The sequence below is a fragment of the Coturnix japonica genome, chromosome 1, assembly GCF_054131305.1.
Source record: "Coturnix japonica strain WE chromosome 1, WE-NBRP24, whole genome shotgun sequence".
NCBI lineage: Eukaryota > Metazoa > Chordata > Aves > Galliformes > Phasianidae > Coturnix > Coturnix japonica.
Genome location: NC_140663.1, coordinates 109102585 through 109127033, shown reverse-complemented (window position 1 = coordinate 109127033; position 24449 = coordinate 109102585). Strand labels below are relative to the sequence as shown.

General features: G+C 39.0%; 2 protein-coding genes across 7 annotated transcripts in view; one reads left to right on the top strand and one right to left on the bottom strand.

The window, feature by feature from the left end:
• Nucleotides 1-24449, top strand: part of PHEX (phosphate regulating endopeptidase X-linked) — a 95750-nt gene that overhangs the window by 29689 nt on the left and 41612 nt on the right. Inside the window, exons 8-12 of the mRNA XM_015885420.3 lie at nucleotides 734-817; nucleotides 1136-1281; nucleotides 5834-5927; nucleotides 9897-10025; nucleotides 13380-13481. Coding sequence (XP_015740906.2) covers nucleotides 734-817; nucleotides 1136-1281; nucleotides 5834-5927; nucleotides 9897-10025; nucleotides 13380-13481 — 555 coding nt within the window. The remainder of the gene's footprint in view (nucleotides 1-733; nucleotides 818-1135; nucleotides 1282-5833; nucleotides 5928-9896; nucleotides 10026-13379; nucleotides 13482-24449) is intronic.
• The window catches only part of LOC107324988 (uncharacterized), a 364407-nt gene continuing 343958 nt past the window's right edge, over nucleotides 4001-24449 (bottom strand). For 4 of the 6 annotated variants that reach the window (XR_014946938.1, XM_085549905.1, XM_085549923.1 and 1 more), the window contains 3 exons: nucleotides 19931-20017; nucleotides 19725-19814; nucleotides 4001-5417 (listed from right to left, as the gene is read on the bottom strand). The gene's annotated coding sequence lies outside the window, so the exon portion shown is untranslated. Of the gene's footprint in view, nucleotides 5418-15315; nucleotides 15805-19724; nucleotides 19815-19930; nucleotides 20018-20206; nucleotides 20321-24449 lie in introns of those variants that run through there. The other 2 variants (XR_014946940.1, XM_085549910.1) reach the window with 2 other exon arrangements.

The following is a 24449-nucleotide window of genomic DNA, read 5'->3' as shown; positions in this document are numbered from 1 at the left end:
TAGTTGGTTGGTTTCTTTATTATGACCCAGACACCTTGGAATCTGAACATCCCTTGTCAATTATAAAAAAGGCTTGCATTGTATTTAACATTTCTTTTGCAGCATCCTTGGGTTTTTACTCTGTAGAGGATCCTGAGGCCTGACTCATCTGGTCACATAGAATGAATGCTATGAATGCTTCTGTTTATTTCTGGCCTATGTACTCAGGTTTCCTGCTATGGAAATCAAGACAGTTGGCTTGAAGGGAGGAGAAACTGATGTGTATCTGACTCTTCCTCCAGGTGTAGCCAGGCCAGAGAAGGGCACATATTTGAATCCAGGAGATGAGATGCATTTCCAGCATGCCTCTCAGATTTGACATTTCAAACTTTATAGTTTGGAGCTGATAGGATGAATGATTTTAATGATATAGGTGTGTTTTTAGCTTTTATGAACCCACATTCATTTCCTTGGTATAATCACAGCTAAAATTGGTCTAAAGCATTCAGAGAAGACATGCAGCACATCAAATTCCCCAGTAATGAGTTAAACTGGCAATGAATCATATTCAATTTCTCTGAGTTAAATGCCATTTTCAGAAAGGGAAGGTAATGTCATGAGAGCCTGGAAAATGGGTGGTAAGATACTTCTTCAGTGGGATTTTGTGGAATAGTAACGATTTAAGAGAAGATCATTGGAAGATGAGCCTTGTTTTCATCATTTTTTTTAATTTTTATTTCATCTATTTTTCCAGATCATGATTCCATATGAAAATCGAACAAGTGAGGTGATGTACAATAAAATGAACATATCAGAGCTTAGTGCCATGATTCCACAGGTTGGTTGGGAAAATTATTCTTTTCATTTCTGACCTACGTAATTAAATATGCCTTTAGTGTAAGGAGATGGCATGTTAAAGGGGTATTATTACGAATGTATGCACTCAGTTATAATGTATGTTCTTTTAAATTCAGTTATGACTTCACAAGGTTTGAAACTGTGGAAAGACGAGCTGCAATAGTTTTTAAATTTTACATAAGTAAAGCTTTAAATCCACTATCTTGTATGTGTGATTTAATCAATAAATTATCTTCCTTCATGAAGTGATTTAACCAGTCTTTTTTTTTTTTTTTTTTTTTTTTTTTTGTCATTTCAGTTTGACTGGCTGGGATACATAAAGAAGGTGATTGACACCAAGCTTTACCCTGAGCTCAAAGATATAGGTCCTTCAGAAAATGTGATTGTCCGTGTTCCCCAGTACTTCAAAGATTTATTCAGGATACTTGAAAATGAAAGGAAAAAGTAAGGCCCCAAATTTATGACTGGACATTAAATGCTGGGCTTGTCCTGAAATCTTTAGGTGCTTCCCATATTTTAGGAATCAGATCTCAGCGCAAAAGGTCTCCTCATTATTGTCTGAAAGAAGATAGATATATTTCCTTGTGGACAGCAGGATCTGCAAAAAGCAGCATTGCTGCAGCAAAGTTGCTTGAAACTAAATTTAGTTTGCAATGCTGCTTTTTGCAGATCCATTCAGCCTTTCTTAACTGTATAGGGTTTTACATCTTGTGAAATCATCTATATCTCTAGAAAATGCAGGCAGCTCACATCAAATGCAGTAGATGTGCTTTGCACAGGGTAGCAAGACAGCTTCAGGTAATGCGAAGAAAAGAGGGTGTGTGAAGAAGATATTTTGTTTGGAAGGATCTTTCTAGATGACAAATAAGCAGTTTTTGTAATAATTTACTCTTTGCTCAGGTGTATTGCTGAACCTTTAAAAACATTTTCAAACTGACGTCTCTAAAAATCATTCCATGTTGATTGTACAGTATGGCCACAACTAAGGTTGTATTTCAGAAAGGAACAATTCAGAATGTTCTTATGTTGTTGATCTTTGCCTCCAATGACAATACTTACATCCATTCACAGTATTTGGAAAAATAAGAAGCAGATTAAAAAATAAGGAACATAAACATGATCATTTGTTCTGCCTACAGATTGTAAAACATCCTTGCTTTCCAAAATTCAGACAAATATTGTTAGTGTATCACAAATTTTAGTTTGCTGAAGAGAGCCTTCTACATTGTTTTGGTTTTTCAGATTTTCTATCTCATAAATTTAGTGATGTCAGTGGAGATAAGTGGTGATATATTGGATGTGTGTGTACCAAGACAACAGAGAGATACTCTTTGTGTGCAAATTCTATTCCATACAACTTTATTCTGCAACTACAGAGTAAATACCTGAGAGTATTTTCAATGAGGTCATAACATTTCCATGTGGGATAAATTGTAAAAATATAACAAGGATATTTTGTTATGGGTAATCTCATATTTCATTCTCTGTATGGTATTTAAAAGGTTAAAATAATGCAAATAATATTAATTTGGTTTTGTTTTATTAAATATTTATCTCAATCAATTTTCTAGTAATAGGGGTTACTTCCCTTCCCCCCACTCCCCCCCAGTTATCAGTGTGTTGATAGTACTGGTACTATAGTTAAAAGCAATAAATTGGATAAGTGAGATGCATCTGCATAATGGAGATGTTTGCAGCTGCTGTAGGAAGTAGATTTGCTGCTCTCTTGGATGTCAGAATCAATAACAATGTTTTACCTTGCTCCACCTTACTGCATATTTGCAGTGTGGAACAATTAATATACTACTCCTCGATTCCTGTGTTATAAATAGGAATTTTCTTTACATAGGGATGGGGGCACTAGATCTCCTTTCTGGTCTTGTGCTTCCTCTGGAAAGTTAGTGGGAGAGTTAAGTTACAGTAATTTAACTGAAACTTGTGCCTCTAGCAAGAGACTGGAGATTTTCAGTATTTTAATCTGATTCTTGATTCAATTATGAATACAGTTTCCAAACAGATCTCAAAAAATGTGAAAGAGTTCTTTTTTTTTCTTTTTTTTTTTTTTTTAAATTAAAATGTCAATTAATGCAGCTCTCTATCTTGGATTAAATCTATCCTCTTTTAATTGTCACCATGTCTATTCATTAAAATACATTACAAACTCTCAGAATTTTACTTGAGCAACCTACTTTATTTCCAGGCAGGGTTGAGCAGATACGCGTGAAGGCTGGTATAATTTTAACTGTCCCAGCAAACAAGTTCTCTACCACTTCCTTTGGGAGTGTGTATCACAGTGGTGGTCATATTGGCTCAGAAATGGTCAGCCTACACTTCTTTCTTTAACAGTTGTTTTGAAGTTAAAATAGGGAACTGTGTACTGTAATCTTCCCAAAGGTTACAACAACAAATGCTCTGGTCTCATTGGAAGCTCAGAGAAGATCTGTGTTTTATTTTTGTGTTGGATTTTACTCCGTGTGAAGTGGCTAACATCTCTGAGCCTGGTGTTATTTGAATGAAATAGGCACTGAGGACATTTCTTAATCAAAAAGTGTCATTTTTTAACCTGAATGAAGATAATTGATTTTAACTTCAGATAGCTGATAGAAAAGATAAAAATTGTTCTTGAAATAAGTAAACAGACCTTAATAAAAATGAAATGCTTATTCCCCTACCCTCCTCACCCCCCCTCCAGAAACAAAAACATCAGAACCCACAAACAACAAAACCTTTGCCTACGACCATAACCCCCCAGTCCTGAAGATGTAAATTCTCTTGGGCTTTGAAGTGAAACCCTCCTGTTTTATGCATTGTATGCATCAGTGGATTCAAGTGTGATTACAATCAGGAATTGTTCTCATCTCATCAGAGAGCTAGGTTTTAGGATGTGTCAGCTTTTCTTTCTTTCTCAAATTAAAACAAAGCTCAATTAATTGTGGGCTATTTCCTGAGACAGACATTCCCCTTCATCATTTATGCCTTATAATAAATACAAAAGTTTTTAAATCCCCATGGATATTAATGTCATTGAATAAGTCACCTTTTCAAGACTCATTCTTTACAAATTTCAGTCTTTCATTCACTCACAATTTGACAGAGGTTCCTTGACTTGAATGTAGGGGCAAACACCTCCATATGAGAACAAGAAGTACACAGAAAGAGGAACTGATTTTTGTAGCAATTAAGTATTGAATTGTAACATATAATTGGTTTATGGTAGCTGTCTACTTAGCTGTTTTGGTTTTTTTTTTAGTGGAGAATTTTAATGTAAATTATGTCTTTAAAACATTCAATACATATACTCAAATATATGTATACACAATACAGATACTAAATTTTAATATATATACTTACATAGATACTGATTTAAAATGACAGAATTGCATTCTAATAGAGTGAGGGACTGAATAGGTGCTGTGGGAGCAAGGGTGCTGCTGAAATGCATGAGGCAGGTAATAAGGGGCTGGTGGAATTCAGACAAAATTAATGACAGCTGCATTCTTTGAGAGTGTTTCTTGCTATTAAGTGAGGAAACACTACATCATAAAAAATGTGATAATAGGAAAATCTGTGCTTTCTGGTATAGTTGAGTAGGTTGAAATACATTTTTAATGACCCTAAGCATTTTGTCAAAATGATTTAATCATCCACTTAGAGCTAATTGTTTTGTCTCTTGTAACGTATGCTATGCTATAAAGGTGTATTATTTGTGCAGAAAGTTTGAAAAGCTTTTTTCAGATATATTTTATGAATATTGTGAGGATTTACATGCACTGCATAATGTATTTCTGTAATGAAGAAGGAATTATTGTTTCTATCAGGAAGAAAGGTTAAGTGGCATGAGCACAGAACTGCTCCTGGTATGGTATCCCACTTAGTGTCTGCACATGGCCAGAGGTACTAGGTTGTGATGTGCTCAGTCACTAGTAGACAGTATGTTGCTTTAAGCTGCCTTAAGCCTCACCATCCTCACCTCACTCTTATCTCCCCAGCCAAGGGACCAAGAGCTTAAGCTTGCAGCAACAATCTTTCTTGAGTTGGAGGTTTTAGGCTGGAGCATAGAGGCAAAACTCAAGCTCTGGCTATGGTGATGCTGGTATGGAAAGAACAACCTCAGAAACTCTTCTTATAGCCTGTTCTGATTTGGATGAGAGAACAGTATGAGAAGCATCTATCAATGAAACAAATAGAGTGGCACTGCGGGAGAACCTGGCAGTTCCATCTCTACAGCAACTAGAGGATGAAGAAGCTAGAGTTTTAGTGAAGAGTGAGCTGTTCAGATTGTCCATCATAGCATCTTATAGTGGAAAGGAAACACTTAGGTCAGTACTAGGCTTGTTTTGAGACTGATTGAAGTTGAATTGCCTATTTACAGTGCAATTTTTTCTTATATAACTACTGTTGATCATGGAGGTGGCTCAGTCTCAGCTAAACAAATACTTGGTTAAGCTCTCTAGTCAAGTGCTTGAAGTTTTAGAAGGAGCACAGACGTCAGGTCTCCTGATATGTTTGAACAAGTTCTTCCAGGATTTCGCAGCCTCAGTTCTTTAGAGATGTATCTTTTTGGTGTGTCAGTTATCAATCTGCAAAATATGAGTGACAGCAATTTAATAACTGTAGGTAGTAAAAAGTTTCTGCAGAGCTTTGTTAACTTAAAAGGAAAAAAAAAACAGTTATTTTCTCATTATGGTACTATTCTTGCTACTTTGAAGCTGCCCTTTGTAAAAAGCATTACCTATAGGTGGCATGCTAAGTGCTGAACATGATACTAATATCCTCTAAAAGATGGTTATCACTGTGCAATTATATACCAACTGGCTTCAATCTAGCAGACCACTCTGTGAAGTAGGGATTGATCAATTTGATCATCACTCATTAATTTTCAAAACAAATTTTAAACCATTCATTTTGAATATTTGTGGAGATACGTCTGTGAGAGCTTTGCTTTGTTACATCATATGCATTTAGAGGGCTGACAAAAACATGTCTGATTTAACAGGACTCTTGCCAACTATCTGGTGTGGAGGATGGTTTATTCAAGGTTATTTAACCTCAGTAGACGTTTTCAGTATCGGTGGCTGGAATTTTCTCGGGTAAGTTGAAGTTTTTAATAGCTTTTACAGTGTAATTAGTGTTGTCCCTATCTGTTTCCCTTATAGCTGCTGTTTTCTATTGCTTATATCTTTGCAGAAGATGGTTTTTCCATGCTGGGCAAATTTATTAATTAAGCTTTTTGTAGGAGTCTTCATTTGAAATAATAGAACCATATATATTATGTGCAACACAAAGGAGAAGTGTCCTTTGGATTATGTGAGGGAATTTTTGAGACCACAAAAAGCTTAGACTTTTTATGACAGAACCCAGAAGCTGGAAAGTTATTGAGTTTTGTGCTGGGGCTGTGACCTGCAAAAGGCCAAACATGTTTGGCCAAAGTCTGAGCTTTTGAAAGAAAAAAATGAACTCTTTGCACATGCATGAAAACAGCTCTGTCAAAACAAAACTTGAAGGTTTCATCTTTTCTCAGGTTACTCCAAACCATTCTTATGCTGTAATGCCAGCTTTATATGAGCTCTAGCATATATATGTACACCAGCTGTTTTCACAGAAAAGCCAATCAGGTACCTTCCAGCTCTGGGGCCCCAAAAGACATGCATTAGTTGCTGCCATAAGCTATTAGAGTAGAGCTAATTATCTATTAATTAATATGAGTATTTATGTAAAGCACATATTTGATTAAGTGGCTCCTGAGTGGAAAACCAACCTGATGATATTGTGGGCAGTGCAAGGGCTCTGTAAGCAAACAAAAGATAAAACTGCAACAGAAAGTTGTTGTATCTTCTTGTTGTTTCCATGCCATGTTTGGATGGTAATATTTTTTTGTTTGTCATAAGGAAAATAAGCTGCTGGGTTATATCATGACAGCAAGATATATTGTGGCATTGAGGGACATGGTTAGTGGGCTTGGTGGTGATAGGTTGATGTCTGAACCAGATGATCTTAGTTATCTTTTCTAGACTTAATGACTGCGATTCAGTGAACAGGAGGCTGTCACAATGGTGCCAGTGATGTGGGGCAGGAGGTGTGGGTGCTCTGTCCTCCTTGGTGAGACACACAGGTGGTAACTGAAACTGAGCTGAACACATATCTAAAAATAAACTCTAATACTTTGATGGAAACTATGTGGAAAAGACCATATCGTATGCTCCTGAATCTGCATTGCTAAAGACACCATTTTCTTTATGCAAAAATGTGCAAAACTGGCTGTCAGAACCACAGTGACAAGTTTCTAAGTGAGTCCCCTTGTAGAATATTTCTTGCTAGCCAGGTAAAATAGATTGCTGGCCATCAACAACTCTGCATCGTATGATTGAATTATATTCTGGCCAGGGAAATTCCTGGAAGGAAACAATATTCTTCAGTTACTGTGCTTTTAGATACACTAACTAGGTGCTATCTTTTCCCTTAGGGAGAAATCTAATTCAAGTTGTTTCAAAGCTCATTAAAATATTGTCGTCAAGGATTCACGTAAGTGGTTGTGAAAACTGAAGGGCAGCTCAGTAAGGGCAGTGAGTCAGCAGCTCGTTCCCATTATCTGCCTTTGGGACCTGGAGAAAGATAGTAAAAAGCAGTAAATAGCAAGGGGTAATAGTTAATAGCTGTGGTTAAGTGTGGTGAACAGCTCAGGGAAACAGATTTCACAGGTCAGCAGAAATGACATGAGAAATGGAGTTCAAGGCAAATCTGTTGCTGAGCAGATTGTTCCAGTCAGAGGCTGGAAGACTTGAGATACATAGTTCCTTTGAGATTGTAAAAATGGACTCACTAACCTCCTGGTAAGTGAAGAAAACACTGAGTAATCATACAAAGATATGACTATGAGAAGAATCACTGGCCTCTAAAACAAAGGATATGTTTTATTTGTTTACTCATTTGCCATCAGCCTCACCCCTCCTAAGTAGCATTTTTTTCACCGGTTTCTAATTTTCTGTTGGTGGTTTTTACATCTTACGTGCAGAAATCTTGGCACTGAAACACATATCTGGATGGCACTTTGCAAAGAAAGGAGGAAAGAAATGATGAAACTTTGAAAAAGTTCAGGTTGAAAAATAGGACAAACCTGCTGACTCTACAGAAAGTGCTTGATTACCAGATCAGCACCATCAGCAGCTCCTCTCCACTGGCTATTTGAGTTCTAGCAAATGTGTGATGGCTCCTGGGGAAGAGCTCCATTAATTCTCTTGTGGAGCTCTGAATTGCCTGGAGAGTCTTGAAACCTGCTATTTATAGTCGCTGTTACTACCTGGAGTACTGCATTGTAGAGTGAAACATTAATATTTGGAGGATAATTTTGAGAGAGCTCAAGTTGGCTCTGGTTGTAACATAAATATCAGTATACAAGCTGTGAGATATTATCTGTTCCTCTCAGCTCTAGTTTTGTCTCGGAGCCTATACTGCCTTTTTGTGCTCCTCACAGTCAAACCTCCCTCAAAATAATAATGATTACTATGTTGTAATAACATGCCACATGCTGAAAGCCAGCTCTGTCTCCTGACTTTCCATGGTTGATGTGGAGACAGAGTTTTTGGAAGGAATTTCAGGCTCTGATAATTAGTTCTATGACTCCCCTTGTTACTCTGCATCAGGAGAAACTTTCATTGTGGTTTTGCATGGATACTGGAGAGAATTTTTCTTTTCCTTTTTTTCTCTTTTAATAAAGTGATGTGTTATATATGAAGATTGAAGGATTTGGAAAAGAAGTTTATTTTCTAATTTGGCTCTGCTTAGGAAACGATTACCTTATTATGCATCAGTTTACCTAATGTGGTTTTCTTATAGAAGTGTTCTTTCTGTCATTGAAAATCTATTAGCACATACTGTATTAATAAAAAGCATTTGAAAATGCAATTCACTGGTGTATTTAAGTATGAGTCATTGATTAAGCTTAATTACAGTCAATATGATGGAGAAAATCAGTCTTCCAACTACCAAAATAGCTGACCTTCAATAGCTGAGAGTTAAGATAGTCTGGAATTTTCCAAACAAATCCAAGCTCTTTAGTTTTGCTAGAAATCTTATCTTGGAGGAGACTAAGAGGAGACTAGGAAAAGGAAAGGCCTGCTAAACACTAGGGCAGTGCTTGGAGGCCTATGTAATCTGTGAGAGGCCAAAATGTTATCCTGCCTGACCTGATCTGGTGTCGACTGTACCCCACCATTATGCAACCAGCAGGTGACAGCTACTAAGCTGGGATTTTGCTTGTTCTTGTGGAACAAGGCAAGTAAATTCCAGAAGTGGAAAGGGAACTCTCTGAACTTGAAAAAAGAAAGAACTAAAAACGTTCCTGAATCAGTGCTGCATTTGCTTTTTGCTTACATGTGCACATTTTGCATTTTGCATTGCTTGAGTACTTTGTTTTTGCTGAACTCCTTTGTTCAGAAAAATTTACTCATATCTGGTAAATGCCAACAGTACCAACATTCACAAATGGAAAGCAAAGTAGCAACATGCTTAAGCTACATTTTACCCTGTTCATTTGTGCATTGGCGGCTCTTGACTATTTCTCTTTTGAAGGTGACGATGCAGTAGGATCATCAGGACCTGGCAGTCTCTATTTAGCCACTATTCCGCTATTAAGTACACAAGCTGCTATAACAACATACTGTTACTGCAGCTCAAAGGGGAATTTTGAGAGACAAACTTATCTCAGAGCAGGTCATCTTGTAAAGGGATGTGCCTATCCGCTAAACACAAGAATACTAGAATTCGCCTAAAGTTAGCAACTGAGAATGCCTTCCCATAAAAAATCCTCTCTCTAAGTTGTTCCTATTATACTCACTTTAAAACTGTACTGTTATTTAGTGGGGTTGAAAAGATTTTTCTATACAGTTTCTATATTCTCATAAAAAAAATGGAAAAAAATATAAAACATCATTGCTGTGCTTCTTTTTTGTTTTTGTTTTTTGTTTTGTTACTATTCGACATGCATGATTTAACTTGACAACCATAAGAAATGTAGATGCAGGCTTAAATGCTGTTACGACTTACTGCATTACTTCCAACAGGTGATCCATGGAACAACCTCTTTAATGCCTCAGTGGGACAAATGTGTGGACTTAGTTGAAAGTGCACTCCCTTACGTTGTGGGTAAGATGTTTGTGAAAGCCCATTTTCAAGAAGACAAGAAAGAAATGGTGAGTCCTCTTAGAAATCTGTAATTAGTGGCTTCCTTATCCTCTCAGAGTTAAAGAAGTGTACCACTAGTGACAGTATTCTTAAAGGTGCTTCACTTATTAAGAAAAAAAAAAACAACAAGGAGAGAACAGAACAAACATAAAGAAATGGCATGTTTCTGTCCATCTGGTCACTGCCCAATCTTTCCACATGAGGCCCTTCAGGTAAATGTGTAGACAGTTTGTGTGCATAATGACAAATTATGAGCCAGACTGTGCAGAAGCAGAGGGGGGAGCATTGATGAGGAATGGTTCAGTTTAAGGTAATTTAGTAAAGTTCTTACTGACCAGTTAATGACTGGTCACATTTGCTCTGCTTTAGGGCCAATCTTTTTAAGGCTGACTGTGCTACAACTGAGAAAACTCAACTGAGGACTTTACTCAATAGTGAAAGAAATTATTCTTTCACATTGTTGACTACAGAGAATAGCTTTTAGCTGGATATTCATCCTCACTGTAAAACTTCAAACACAACTACATTATCACCTCCTTTAATAACATATGCAAATGATTAACTGCCCTTAATGATCATTTATGACTTATTTTCAGATTATAATTTTCTCACCAAGTTTCACAGTGTCTGCTTTTCAAGCTATTGATTTTCCAACACCAATCAGTTTGAAATCAACTGATTTAGCTTTTGAGCTTAGCTCCTAGCACATGGGAGCTGCATTTAAGAAACACACGACTGTCATGCATTGGGCGCAGCAGCTCTGTGATTGTCCTGCAGAATCCTGGCTCAGTAGCTTGAGTTTGCTTGATTTTGTTTAGTTTGACTGTTTTCTTATGGAAGGACTCCATTTTAGACAGATCAACATTTGCCTTGTCTAATATTTGAAACATTTCCATCTCTGCATTTCTTTTCCTGCATGCCTCCAGCTGGAGTTTCCTCTCTGAGATCTAGCTTTTTAGTTCCTGATTCTTTATCAAGTTTTTAATGTGCTATTTGGCAGTTTAGTCACAAAAATATTTCTGGGGTATTAGACAGTGTGACCTCTGTGTAAACAGACTGTAAGAAATACACACTTTACTGAGGATGATCTGTTATTTTGTGTTTGTTTATGCAAGGAAAAATGATGAAAACCTGACAGAAATAGAGAATGGTTATCTGATGAAATATGACCTAATTAAAATATTTCTTACTATGCAAATTCCTTTCAGGCCAAGAATCTGAAAATTTATCAAGTTTAAATTCACAGTGGCATCCATAGCAAGATATGCATATAACATTTATAGTATAGACAACATTCAGACTAATAGCAAGCTGTACAAGGAGAAAAAATTAGATGCAGGCAAAATTTGCTGCAGTCCTTATAGAAATTTGCTTTTCAAGTTTATCATTTCTGTTGTTATTATTTTCATTTCACTGGTTTTCATTTCTGTTTTTCTTAAGCACGGAGAAAACCCTTGAGAGAAGCACTCTTATTTGTACAGGTTTTATTATTTTATTCTTCTTTTTGTCCTGGATCAAAAGCAAATCCTGAGTTATGGACAATATGGATTTTCCCCCCATGTTTTGTGACTGATATTTCATACTTTAGAGATTTCCCTCTTCCTTTATCAGGAAAGACATTATTTGTGTCTAAATATAGCACTGTTTCTAACCCAGAGTGCCTGCAGTGTTTCTTACAGCTATGCCTGAGCAGTTTCAGTAATAGCTTTGATAGCAGGAATAGGTTTCTCCTCCTGCCCCCCGCAGCTACAGCTGGTACATAAAGCCTAACTATACACCAGGGCCCAGCTGTAGCGCTTGAGTTTGAACTCATAACCTCCAAATCCAGGGAGTTCACCTCATTAGTGCGCTAAGTTAATTGAGTCAGTGCTCTGTCATCAATACCTTTAAGGTACCCTATTCCCTGGGATGCTGTTTTCTGTGAATGTTGGCTGTTTAGTCATATTTAATGCTAGATCTGTTCCAGTTGTCCTGTTCTGTTGCTAAAAATAAACAAGTGTTTTTTTGAAAAGAGTTGGAAAAATGAGTAATTAAGGTGCATTGCTAAGCTTTGTCTACCTCCACCACAAATACAGGTTAGTTCCAAATTAAAATACACATCTGATACATAGATGACAATGCAGCTGAAGATCACATTAATTTCTGGGATCTAGTCTCTACCTTAATGACTTTTCAAAGCTACCAGATCTAAGGAATAAACTTACACCAGATCTTGGTATGTGAGATCTCCATTCTTTTTAAATGTAACATAACTGATAACATAGCAGTCCAGTAAAACTTCATACAGTGGTTGTCAGTCATGATTTGTACAATCTCAGTTCTGGGCTGACCTGTGGTGAAGCTCTCTGTCAACGACTGAATCCTCCAAAATACTTCACTCTTACAGTGTTTTCAGGGTTATCTGTGTTAAGGTTCCTCCTCTGGTACAAATAGAAGCAGGTTATAGCCTATACTTTTCTGGTTTGTGTTGCCAAATAGATGCATAGGCATGAGTACATTTCTGCTCTTTAGACCAAAGCAACACATCCCTTAGCTGTCAGACTCTCTTCTTTTCATACCATAGTTTTCTTGGCCTTTATGCTTACTGAACACTCCTACTATTTCACTTGCTTGTGACATGCTTCTGTTTTTGTATAGTTTTTGAATTACCGTTTGTATAGAAGCCACAAAGAAGTAGAGCTAAAATGATTGTGAGTTCTCCCAGGTTTGCACAGATGTAGGCTGTTCCTGGCTGTTCAAGATTAGAGAAGCCACGGCCTCTTCCCTGTAGTAAGCACAGCTTACTGGCTAAATATTTGAATACTTCTTTGTATTTGGATCATGATACTTTCAGCCCAAATTCAGCTCTTTGGCAGTATTAGTAAGGAATGTCTCAGTGTGACATAAACTAAGCAATGCTACAGATGCTCTCTCTACAGAAAAGGCTTTATCTGTGCAAACACTTTGCAGCTGGCTCCTTCCTGCAGGGACTGGTGATCTAGGACCAAGGAGACAGAAAGGAGGTGGAAATCTCCACAAATCACTTTTCTCCCAGTGTTTTGTTGTTGTTGTTGTTGTTGTTGTTGTTTTATTTCATTTTTTCTTTAAGATTTTGAGGCAGGTTTTCTCACAGTCATGACACGAAACGATCAGCAGCCTGTGTGGTACAATTGAAGGTAATGTAAAGAGGAAGAAAGTTGCTTTGAGAAGAATTGTCTGAGGGTTGGAAAAAGAGAATAAATCCACCTTCAAGAACTGCTAGTGGTGACTGTTTGATTTCGAATCATTCATGGTTTTACTAAGTCCATCAGGCACTGAAACATTTCTTATAATGATCCCGCCATGGCTGTTTATTGAGGAGAGATTTACTAACTGTTTTTCAGATGGAAGAGCTGACTGAAGGAATTCGCTGGGCCTTTATTGACATGTTAGAGAAAGAAAATGACTGGATGGACTCTGAAACAAAAAGAAAGGCTCATGAGAAGGTAATAAATATAAATGGAGGGTGGGTAAAGTCCTATCAGAGTGAAGACTGGCCTTGAGGGAGAACAGAATGTTGTAGACCTTACCTACTGTTACCTTGTTCTTCCTGCCTTGCCTCCATCTGTCCCAGTCTGTCTCTGACTGACTATGAGCTTGTTTCAGACTTCCTGTGCCTTACTGGGTTGTTTTGTGTGGAAATGGAGACTTTAGCCAAGAAAGGAAAACTGTCCACATCTCATACCTTCTCCTACATCATGGTGAAAGGCCTAACACTAAAGCCACCTTCCAGGACTGTGACAACCATCCCAGCTGAACACCCATCCTGACAGAGCTAGTTACAAAGGCTGGCATTACCTGTTATGATTACTTTTGAGTGGTGTGTCAGTAAAACTCAGGAGGTAAAGGTGAAGGCAGGAAATACTGAAAGCTCTCTTTCTGGTCTTCTTCCTTGCTATTGGTTTGTGATAGGGGGAAACAGAACATGTCTAAGTGCAGAACTCTGCCCCAGGACAGCAGACAGGAGAGGCATAAAGAAAGCAGAGCAGAGGGAAATGTGAAGGACCGCCTCCTTTTGCAGGAGGCAGCAGGATATCAGAAAATTAGTAAATATCCTCTCTGAATGCAGTGACAGGCAAGTGCAGCTTTTCTACTCACTAGGCTGGAATTAAAATTCTGCTGTTTTGGTTTGAAAACAAATACAGACTTCATGGAACTTTTGTTGATTTTGTTGAAAAGGCTGTTCAGACACTTCATCAGTAGAAAGGTTTAAATTCCATACACAACCCATTAACATTTTTACAGTGGTGCCCTGCACAGATGCACAAATGAAATTCAGCTGCATAAATGGACCAATAAACTCTACAGAGAGTAAAGAATAGTAAGATGTAGTTTATTTCTTCCTAACCTGATGGCATATGGGCTGCAGTTATTATTTCTTACTGGCTGTGATGCTTGTTTGTTTACTAGAAAAACCCATAGAAACATAATGAACTTTAATTTAGATATTTGACAAATTTGACACAGACTACAAGCAGGAAGATTTTCTATTATAAATCAAATGTAGATTTCCTAGCCAGTGATCTACTTAACTGTTGTGTTAAAAATTTGCTGACTTCCTTCTCGCAGAGAAATGATACAAGAATTGCCACAAACTAATAAACTCTTCATAGCTCTCTCTTTTCCATCCTTAGAAAAGGATAGGTTCAGAAGTTAAGTTTGATCTTTTGTAGGTGGCAATGGCACATGTTGGAAACTTATAGTACTTGGTCCTGAATTAGGCATCTCAGTTAAGTTTCTGAAGTTAATGGGGTGAGTCTGGACTGAGCAGTGCAAGCCAAAGTAAATTCAGGCTGCACAATGAAAAAAAACTACTATGTGCCAAAGTACTTTGAATATCAAATGGCTTAAATCCATTACCACTGACTTGAACAACAATTTTATAGTTTACTGTGCTAGGAACGAGGTCAAGGTTGTATGACACAAAGGTAATGTAATGATTTAGAAACTGCAGTAATATAGAGGCGTTTTGGTAGATTTCCAGGCATGCTCTTTGTACATGTTTATTAAATACTATTTATTGCTAATGATTTGTATTGGATGTGTGCTGGAACGTTTAAATGGACATGTTTGTAATTCAAGAAATGCATTCATTACTTGTTTAGCCAGATAATTCACTGCAGAAACCTGTGATATATCATAAAACAGAACCTGCAAAATCTGTTAATCCTTAAGATCCTATGAGCCATTTTTAAAACACTTATGCCTTAACAGAACAGTACAGACAATAGGACTGCTGGAGTAACAATTGTTTGATTGTTTACAAGAAACAAATGCAGTAGTATTACTTTACTATATAGATCTATACAAGATATATTTATTTGTCAGTATGAGAGTGCTAGTATTTTGAAAATTAGGAAGATCTTTTTCTTGAGTTGAAGAAGAGCAAGCTACATGATCCTGGGGGTTTTCATTATTTTACTCTTTGTTTTGGAGCGTTACCAAGGTAGTTGTTGTTATTACAGTGTTATAACAGTGCACAGTGGGGTGCTGGAGGCACTGTCTTTCAGACAGAAGGCCAGAGAGGGTACTCAGCTTTGATCTTCTATGTAGGCAAACTGTAGCACTTTAGCCAATTATTGCTGGGCAGAGCCCAGCAACACATCAAACAACTGTTCCAGTTTTCTGTGGTTGATAAAGCGTCCATGGAAGTATTTATATGAGTATGTGATATTCTACTTTGAAATGAATTTCAAGTCTTGTGCAAGCATCTCATGCTTGTTTCTGTTTCCAGAACAAAAGATGGCACCCAATCATTACAATTGTTATCTGTTAAGTAAAGAAAGAGAGTTATTAGTTAGATGAAGAATGTCTTGGCCTTTTATCATATTTTCATCAGTGTCTGTCAAAGGAGGAACTGCAGATAAATCATGTTTTTTGTTTACTAAACCTCCTTCATGGGAACTGATTATTTTGCCATTAGCCCTTCCTTTAACTTCAGGAACGTTTGGGCCTTAACAAACTTTCTGCCCATTTCCTGAGAGAGGAATAAGATCAGTGCAGGATCCGGATGCATGCGCAGTGAGCCTCCTTGGAAGAGTAGCTCTTCTCAGGTGTCTTTTTTGTTCCTTCTGCTGATTGTATCATCAGATCACAACACTGTCATGCAAATGACTTTAAATGAGCTTTAAAGAAAATAAACAGCAAATCCTCTCCAACAGGGGTAGTCACAGTCTCACGTTTTGACTGCTGCCTGTTGGCTGACTGATCCCCAGCTTGCACATGGCCAATGCTGGACCTGCTGGCAGCCTGTTGCTTTGCACTCAGAGGGACCATCAGCCTCTAAAGGACATAGAAAAGTCTTTCAGATAGAATCAATGCTTGATTTGTGCTCCAGGCATTCTGTTAGCTCCATTTTACTACTGAAGTGCTTTGTGCCTATGACTTGATGTGTCTGTTATGTTCAGTTGCTCAGATTGACACCCAGTACTATCTGTTCACTTTAATTTGACGAGCCTAAAATGCATTGAAAGGATCAAATCAACAAGTCCACGTGACATAGGAAACATTTTTCTTGCAATATTTGATTTCTGAGAACCATTCCTTTAGTACTGTTAACTTCGGAGGTAAGGTTTGGCTTTCCTTCTGTAATAGAATATACTAAGAAAACTACTACTTTCCCCCCTGTTGTCACTTTCTTCCTCTTTCTCTGTGATCGAAAGACAAATTGAAACCAGCCCATCTGAGAGCCAGTCTTGCACGGGTACCGGCAAGCTGAGGTATCTGATTCCCGTGCAGTTCTCACCTAATTCTCTGGATGGAGCTCATGCTGCTTCCAAAGCAGTTCCTTGCCGCAGAAGAGCACTTTGCCGCGATGCTCTGCTTTCTGCCCTGTCCTGCCTCTGTGCTTTATTAGCTTTGCTTTTCTGCTGTGTAGTTGACACCCGAATTTCTTAAACTATGACTGTTAACCTTCCAAAATTTTAATGGAAATATAAAAAAAAAAAAAAAAAAAAAAAAAAAAAAAAAAAGAAGGAAAGATGTTTGCTCTTTTAGCCTCTGTTGCAAGGACCCTGTGTTTTTGTTCACATTTGAGGAGAAGATAAAATTATTCACATAGTGAGGGCCTAAGTGTGTCTCTGGTTAGAGTGCTCATGTAGGCAGTCTGCAAGCTGCAGCATCCAAGCAGAGAGATGCCTCCTCTGCTGCCTGGGCACTGGAAGGCTCTCAGCCACCCTGCAGCCTCCGAGATGGGTGGTGGCTGAGGATGGAAGGGCAGGCTTTTGTCTCCCTAACCATGAGGGTGCAGATGACTGCAGAAGCTCTCTTGGCCAAATAGCACTGGAAGCCATATCTTGTTATGGTAGGTCACAGGGAAAAGAGAGAGCCCACAACTGAAACGCCATTGATGTGACACTGATATGATTGGGGCTTTCATCTTTGAAACAGTAATTTACTGCTGCTGCTCTTCAGAGCATAATTCAGTGGAAGATCACCACTGAGATGTAAAGTTATTCCTTTCCTTGAGCAGCAGGAGCCTTTTTTTCTTATTAATTACATTAGCGACCCCCCCCCCCCCCCCCCCCCCCCCCCCCCCGAAATGCTCCTTGTTCTTGGTTTAACTGGGAGCTTAAAAAATAGACATTTACACAAAGGCCTGTTTTCTGAAGGTTTGCAAATAGCCTGCACTGTAGGAAGTTGGGCTGGTGTTTTGTTTTTGTTTTTGCTTTGCAATACTGTTTTAAAAGAACGGATGACAAGCCAAAAAAAAAAAAAAAAAGTCTTGTTTTTCTGTAATAAGTTTTTTTCTGTAACTTTGTTAACCTCTTTAGGTCATGGAGCACAAATCCCAGTGTCACTGTGCAATCATTTTTTGCCCACTGAACTTGCCTCTGCTTGGCTTTATTTCTCTCTAAGGAAGTCATATACGCAACACATGTTCTGTTTGCAACTCTCTCTGAACACCAAGGCAAAAGAAGCAAAAATATAAGGACAGTGCCTTACTATAGGTGTCTCTCTCAGGCAGTGTTAGATACCTTAGTTTAGCCTACAGTTCTGCTGCGCCAGAGAGCTGCAGCAAAACCCCCTATGTAATTTAGACCATCAGCCCTCTGTATTTCAAGAGCTATCTGTGCAAGTCTGAACGATATAGGTGCTCCTCTATAGGTGCTTTAGAGGAGGTACTTGTCCGTGTGTTACCCCATACAAGACATTCATTTGTCATCTGGATCTTCCTGCCTGTATCCAGCCTTCTGGTCAATTAAATGAGCCCCTATCATCTTTCCCAGTTCTCCATAGTCACTGTCTTTTCATGTTTGGGTGATTTCACTGAGAACATGATGGCCCTACTGCTCCAACCAGTGGTCCGATGTTTGGCTCGGACAGTGGCCAAACAGTAGCAGATGTCTGGAGATGAACAGAAGGACAGGGCAAGCACAGAGGGGTGCATTCTCACTATACTCTCCCTGCCTGTGACAATCTGCTGCTCTGTTGTCAGAAGTGGCGTATTTTTATTTATTTGTTTTGTTGTTTTTTTTTTTCTCTTGTGAGTTTGTCTGGTGACTTTCTGAACCCACGACAAATGTTATCATCCACAGCTTCCCATGGCAGAGTTCCACTGCCTCACTGTGCTCTCTGTGAGGGAGAACCTCCTCTTGTTTGTCTGGAAAATGTCCTCTGCTCCTCCTCCATTCTTACAGTGGGGAAATCAGAGAATCATTCTCTGTTCTTTTCTCATGTTCATGCTTGTTTATGTATAGCCCTGGCACAGCAATACATGCTGAGAGAATAGAGCCTCCTGCATTTATTCAAATAGACTGTTTAGGGCACGAACTGAATACAGTTCTGAAAAACAACTTTCCATTAACATCTGCTGCATACTTGGACAAAAAGGCCAGGCACCACAGCTTTGGGAGCTGAAATTAATCTTGGCCTAATGCCATGTTAATTTTGCACAAAGGTGATGAAGCATCCAATCTTGAGAATGGTCAGTGGGTGCTCTGCAAAAAGAAAAATGAGCCTGTGTATCTTGTGAGGTCTGGGTCTGTGGACCCATCCCTTGAAAAAGAATTGAAAATATCACAGAGGAACCATCCGCATCCCAGTGCCTCTTGCATCTCAAGTAGCCTTTTTCAGGAAGGAAGGCCAGCGCAGGGCTGACAGAATAATACTTCGTAAGGGAGAGAGATAGAGTACCTAAACAGAAAATCCCAAGACACCTTTCACTGGTTCTTTTAAGATGATTTTATATTATTGTTTCAAGAATCTCAAAGACTTCACAAAGAGCCGTAAGTCTGCTTCAGAGCTGCCAGACTTATTTCAGAAGGAGGAAAAGGGAAAAATTTCCAAGGGCTTTAATTGCACTTGAACACTCTATTTCCATTCAAAAGCCAACAGAAGCTCTCACTTCCTAATTTCCTGTTTTTTGCCACCAATTTTTATTCAGATCTTCTTACAACAACACTGTCATTTTTAAATGGGAAAGCACACTTAATGCTAGTTCAGCCCTGGCTATACTTGTCCTTTGTGGAACTTATGTCTCTGAAAAGAGGGTAGTCTCTGTCTGGATAAGTGCTTTGTTGTGAAAATTTCAGGTCTTGCCTCTGCTGTAGCAGTTTCATTGCAGGGAGCAATGAGAAACTCTCCTGATACAGTTGAAACATGAAGTTCAGAAAAGACAGTCACATACTAACTCTTTTCCTACATGTCTGCAGCTCTCTTGGGCTCTACAGGTATTTCCAGGAGCTTACCTTCATGGGGGCTGCACTAGATAGATATTCTCCAGAGGTCCTTTCCAACCCCTACGGTTCTGTGGTTGCATGTAACCCATCTTTATCCTACTGTGAGCAGGGACATAGGAAGAGAAGAGGGCAAAGTTGAGATGGAGCAGGAAGTCAGATAAATACCATATAGCTCAGAAATGACACAAGAAGTTTGAAAATCTAACTCTACTTACCTGATCTGGAATATGCATGGCAGAATATCTCACTGTCCCTCAGATAGCTGTATGGAAAATGCCAACATTCAGGGTAACATTTTTCACCTGGAAAATAAAGAGAATGAAAGACACTTTCTCTTCAGTGAAAGTGTCCTCGTTCTACTCCCCAAACAAAAATAAATCTTCACTTTCCATCAGATTAACAAGTGATTTTCTTTTGTTTTTTTTAAAGTCAAATGTTTGTTTGCTATCACAAACTTTAATTTTTTGAACTCAAAGAACAATTTCTCTCACCTTCCAAATTTAATTTAACCTTCTCTGGAGGACTGGGCTTTTCTGCTTGGTAACCACAGGAGATGTTCTTCTCCCTTGGCCAGAGCTGAAACTAATAGCCATGGCATGTTTGCTTATCTCTTATCTCTGGGGTTAGATCGCTGCTGTCAGCTTCTCCCTTGTTATCTGGCTGCTGCTACTGCTCACTCAGTTGTGCAGGGATGTCAGTTCCATTAATAACCTGAGCACCGTGCAAACAGATAGTGGAAAACAGGTGAAGAGAGAGGAAATTGTATTTAACCCCGATCTTGCAGCTGTCATTTTTCAGACTCTGCCACAACTGTGTAAGGCCCGAATGGGTGCATGACATCAAAACACCTGTGACAAATGGCATGGCTGAAATGCAGAGAGGGAGATGGAGTGGCAGACGGACACCTGCAGCCACTCAGGGACAGGGGTGAATCTGGAGCTTTTGTGCCAGAAGTGCAACATAAAAGCACTGATATGCCAAAAGGCAGCTTCATTCTTCCAAAGGGCAAGAAGTCTTTCATCACCCCTTGAAGTCTCAGACAGTTTAACTTTTACTGCTTTTGTTATTTTACCAAGTAAAATCACCTTCCATAGAGGAACAGTTACACAGATATTATAGTCCTCCAACTGACCAGTAATGGATTCTGAGGCATAATTGTAATTGATTTGAATATAAAGTGTGCAAAGGCTTAAAATAGAGAGAGATTTGGTTTTGAGTAAAAAACATCATTTTCTGCCTATGCTTTTCTTTTTCTATATATTTCAGCCATCGTTTCTGTCTGTATATACATCTGCTTTTTTTACATGGCATGGACGACTGGTAGTGGCACAATTGTTGCAGTACTGATTGTCAAGGCACCAGGCTGAAGGAATTTCTCTCCAAAGAGAGGGAAATCTTCAAGTTCTGAGCCAACCAAAGTTGTGTTAAAAACTGAAATGAGGACCAGGAGGCTAGAGTAGAGGGATGAGGGGGCTAGTCTGCTGTGTCATCTCAGCTATGTGTGAGTCTGATGCTCACTTGTGGCTAGAAAATTTTCACACTCTGTTCTTTAAAAAAAAAAAAGTGGCTCCACAAACTTGAAAATATTAAATGATATTATATGATGATGCTAAATGATGCACACTGAGGCTAACGGCAGAAGTTATCCCTCTATGGAGCAGGTTATTCAGCATTTTGCTGAGTAAATTGCCAGAAGAAACACTGTAGCAAACATATTCCATACAGCTGCGATGTGAAGAGAGCTTGCCTGCCCTTCCCCTGTGCCTGGGCTGGTCCTCACGGAGGATTCTGCAGCACTCAGTTCTTGAGATCTCTTCAGCACAACAGGGCCTTGGGGACTTTTATTTTGTCAGGCAGCACAGTGCTTTTTGTTAAACCTGCTCTTTCCCCAGAGCTAAAACAAAAACAGCAGAAAAGCTATAGCAGCAAGGTGGGTGTTTCTAGCAAGAGATGGCATAGCAGTGGGAGTGCAGGCTGGCTGATGGGGAACACAAGGGGTGAGCAGACAAGCGAGTCCAGGTAGGAGTTTCTGTAAGAAATGCAATATAATTTCTGCAGCTTGCTAATGTGCCAAAGCAGTTCAGAGGTGGCCTTCGCTTTTTTTGCACTGCAGATCCTCAGGACTCTGGTTCAAAAAGCATTTGGTGAGAATATCTGATGCAATTTCAAAGGACAGATACAGGGGTTTTTTTGTTGTTGTTGTTGCTGTCATTGTTCTTGATCATGAGGGTGATTTTGTTGTTTGTCTTTTTTTTTGTTTAATGAAAAAAATTAAACAATTGGCTTGGAAAACAAGGAGACAATGGCTTGAGGAAGAACAGTGTTCTGAAGTACTAAGGATGTGGCTAAGTTCAACTCAGTTACATGAGCTACAGAGCCATGCCGAAGGCAGTTTAGCAGCATACTCCAGGGGTATAAACCTACTAGCATGATGCTAACGATGGCCTGTGCCTCCAGAGCAGAACATTTTTGTTTCTGGCCTGCTGGAAATCAAAGTGGAGGAGGCCCTGGCTACCTGCACGCACATCTGTGAATTCATACCCTAATTGGTCCTATGGTGTTTTAGGGGGCATACAACATTGGAATGCACTCACTGGGGTGGACTTGTCACTGCTGTCATGATGACATGATGCTGCATCTGGGCCTCACACAGGCTGTCAGGGTGCATATCTGCTTGCCGTCCTTCCTTCTGATCCATAAGTGTAAACCCAGCTCTTCTGAAAACCCAGTGACTCTTAAAATTCATATAGGAGCTTTGGATAGTCATGCTTTGGTGTTAACTAATTCTTTTGCTACTTACCACAGCTGTGCTGACCTACAGATGAATGAAAATAAGATATTTTCCCTGAATCTCTCAGGAGAAGCAGCCTCTTATGGCCTAACCATGGGTGATTGGATTCCTTATACTGAAATCACATGGCCAATATGTGTTCTTCAGGCCCATTTGTTTTTTCTAAGGCATAATTACTATTCTGTATGGGTTTTACCAGGCTTGGCAGGTCAGAAATAATATAAAGGCAGAGTTGTATGTTTCTGAGGTAGTGTTTTTCTTTATCTGAAACATGATGTACTTTCCAGAATGTGTTATGAGGTGATAAGCAAGGAAGGATATGCTGAGGAGGCAATTAAACCTGGGTGCAACTGTTAGGAGTGGTTCCCAGGGTGTTCTGTCCCCCAAATCATGACTGAGAGATGCCTTGGAGAGCATCTGTTGGTGCAGTCTGAACCCATTCCTTTTGTCCCTTGCCCCTGCTAGCAGCTCTTCCAAGGAATATGGCACTGGAAGGAGACAGCCAGAGAATCCAGACACAGACAGTGGGCACCCTCCGAAGTTATAGAATCATAGAATCATAAAATCACCAGGGTTGGAAAAGACCCACAGGATCACCCAGTCCAGCCATCCACCTATCACCAATAGTTCTCACTAAGCCATGCCCATCAACACAACATCCAAACATTCCTTGAACACCTCCAGGGTCCAGCCCATTCCACTGCCCTGGTGCAGATTGAAGCCTTTCCCTCTAGTCCTATCACCAGTTACATGAGAGAAGAGGCTGACTGAGTGACCAGCTCACTACAACCTCCCTTCAGCAGTGTATCACAGAGCTGCGTATGGTTACCAAGGGTGCTTGGGCATATGCATCCACAGGCACCTGTTGTAACCCTTGCTTACTTGTTCAGGTCAAATCATGGGGTTAGTCTCTACTCACTTAAAAATAAATAGATAGATAGATAGATAGATGATAGATAGATAGATAGATAGATAGATAGATAGATAGATAGATAGATAGATAGATAGACAGACAGACAGAAAGGAAAAAAAGCATTGCAGAACACCAAAGCTGAAATCTGAGTAGATAAATCTATTGTTTTACTTGTTTAACTTGGAGTATCCTTTATGCTTCTGAGATTTTGTCTAGATTGGAAGAAGACTAAAATTTGTTTACTCTGCTCGATGCACAAAGCAAGTATCATCATTCCAGTTTTCTTTATTGTGAAGCTGAGCTGAAGGGATGGGGAGATGAAGGTCTCTGGCTGACCAAAATTTGGAATCCCCAGCTGCAAACAGAACTACTACTGCTGGCAGCTGCTCCTAATCTGGGGATAATATTTCAGATTTAAAGCCAGATGTAATTATTACTGCCACCCCAACCTCCTCTTCAGCCCTCTGAATCTTTCTACCTGTAAACAAAAGCTTTCAATTACAGTCGATAGAGAAGCAAGAAATCTACCCTCTGTAGCCTTTGCTTTTTAAAATTCTCATTGGCCAAGGGTTGTCTGAGATTCTTATGTTTTTCCAAACAGTTGCTCAGGCTTTTCCATGTTCATCATTTCAGATCTTTTTGTTGCTATTGTGCTTGTTAGATTGGGATATAACAAACTGTTTTAAGGTTTTGAGCGTATAATTGGCTCTCTTGTTGATCCAATGAAGTCAAACTAAAACTCTCATTCAAAACTGTGAAAAGAATACCTCTAATCATTTATGTATTGTGCAGCCATAGAGGAAGATATTTGCTTTATGAAATGCCTTTAATTTACAGAGCTGTAGCTCTGTTCATGGAAGACAGCATTCATGTCTGTCATATATAATGTTCTGTTCATAAAAGAATAGATTCATTATAATTGTCATACAGAGGTTACAAAATGGAAATGGAATTAAAACAAAACAATGGAATTCTTAGTAGAATTAAAGCATAGCTGTCAGTAGAGTGAGTCTGGAACCAAGCTGGTAGG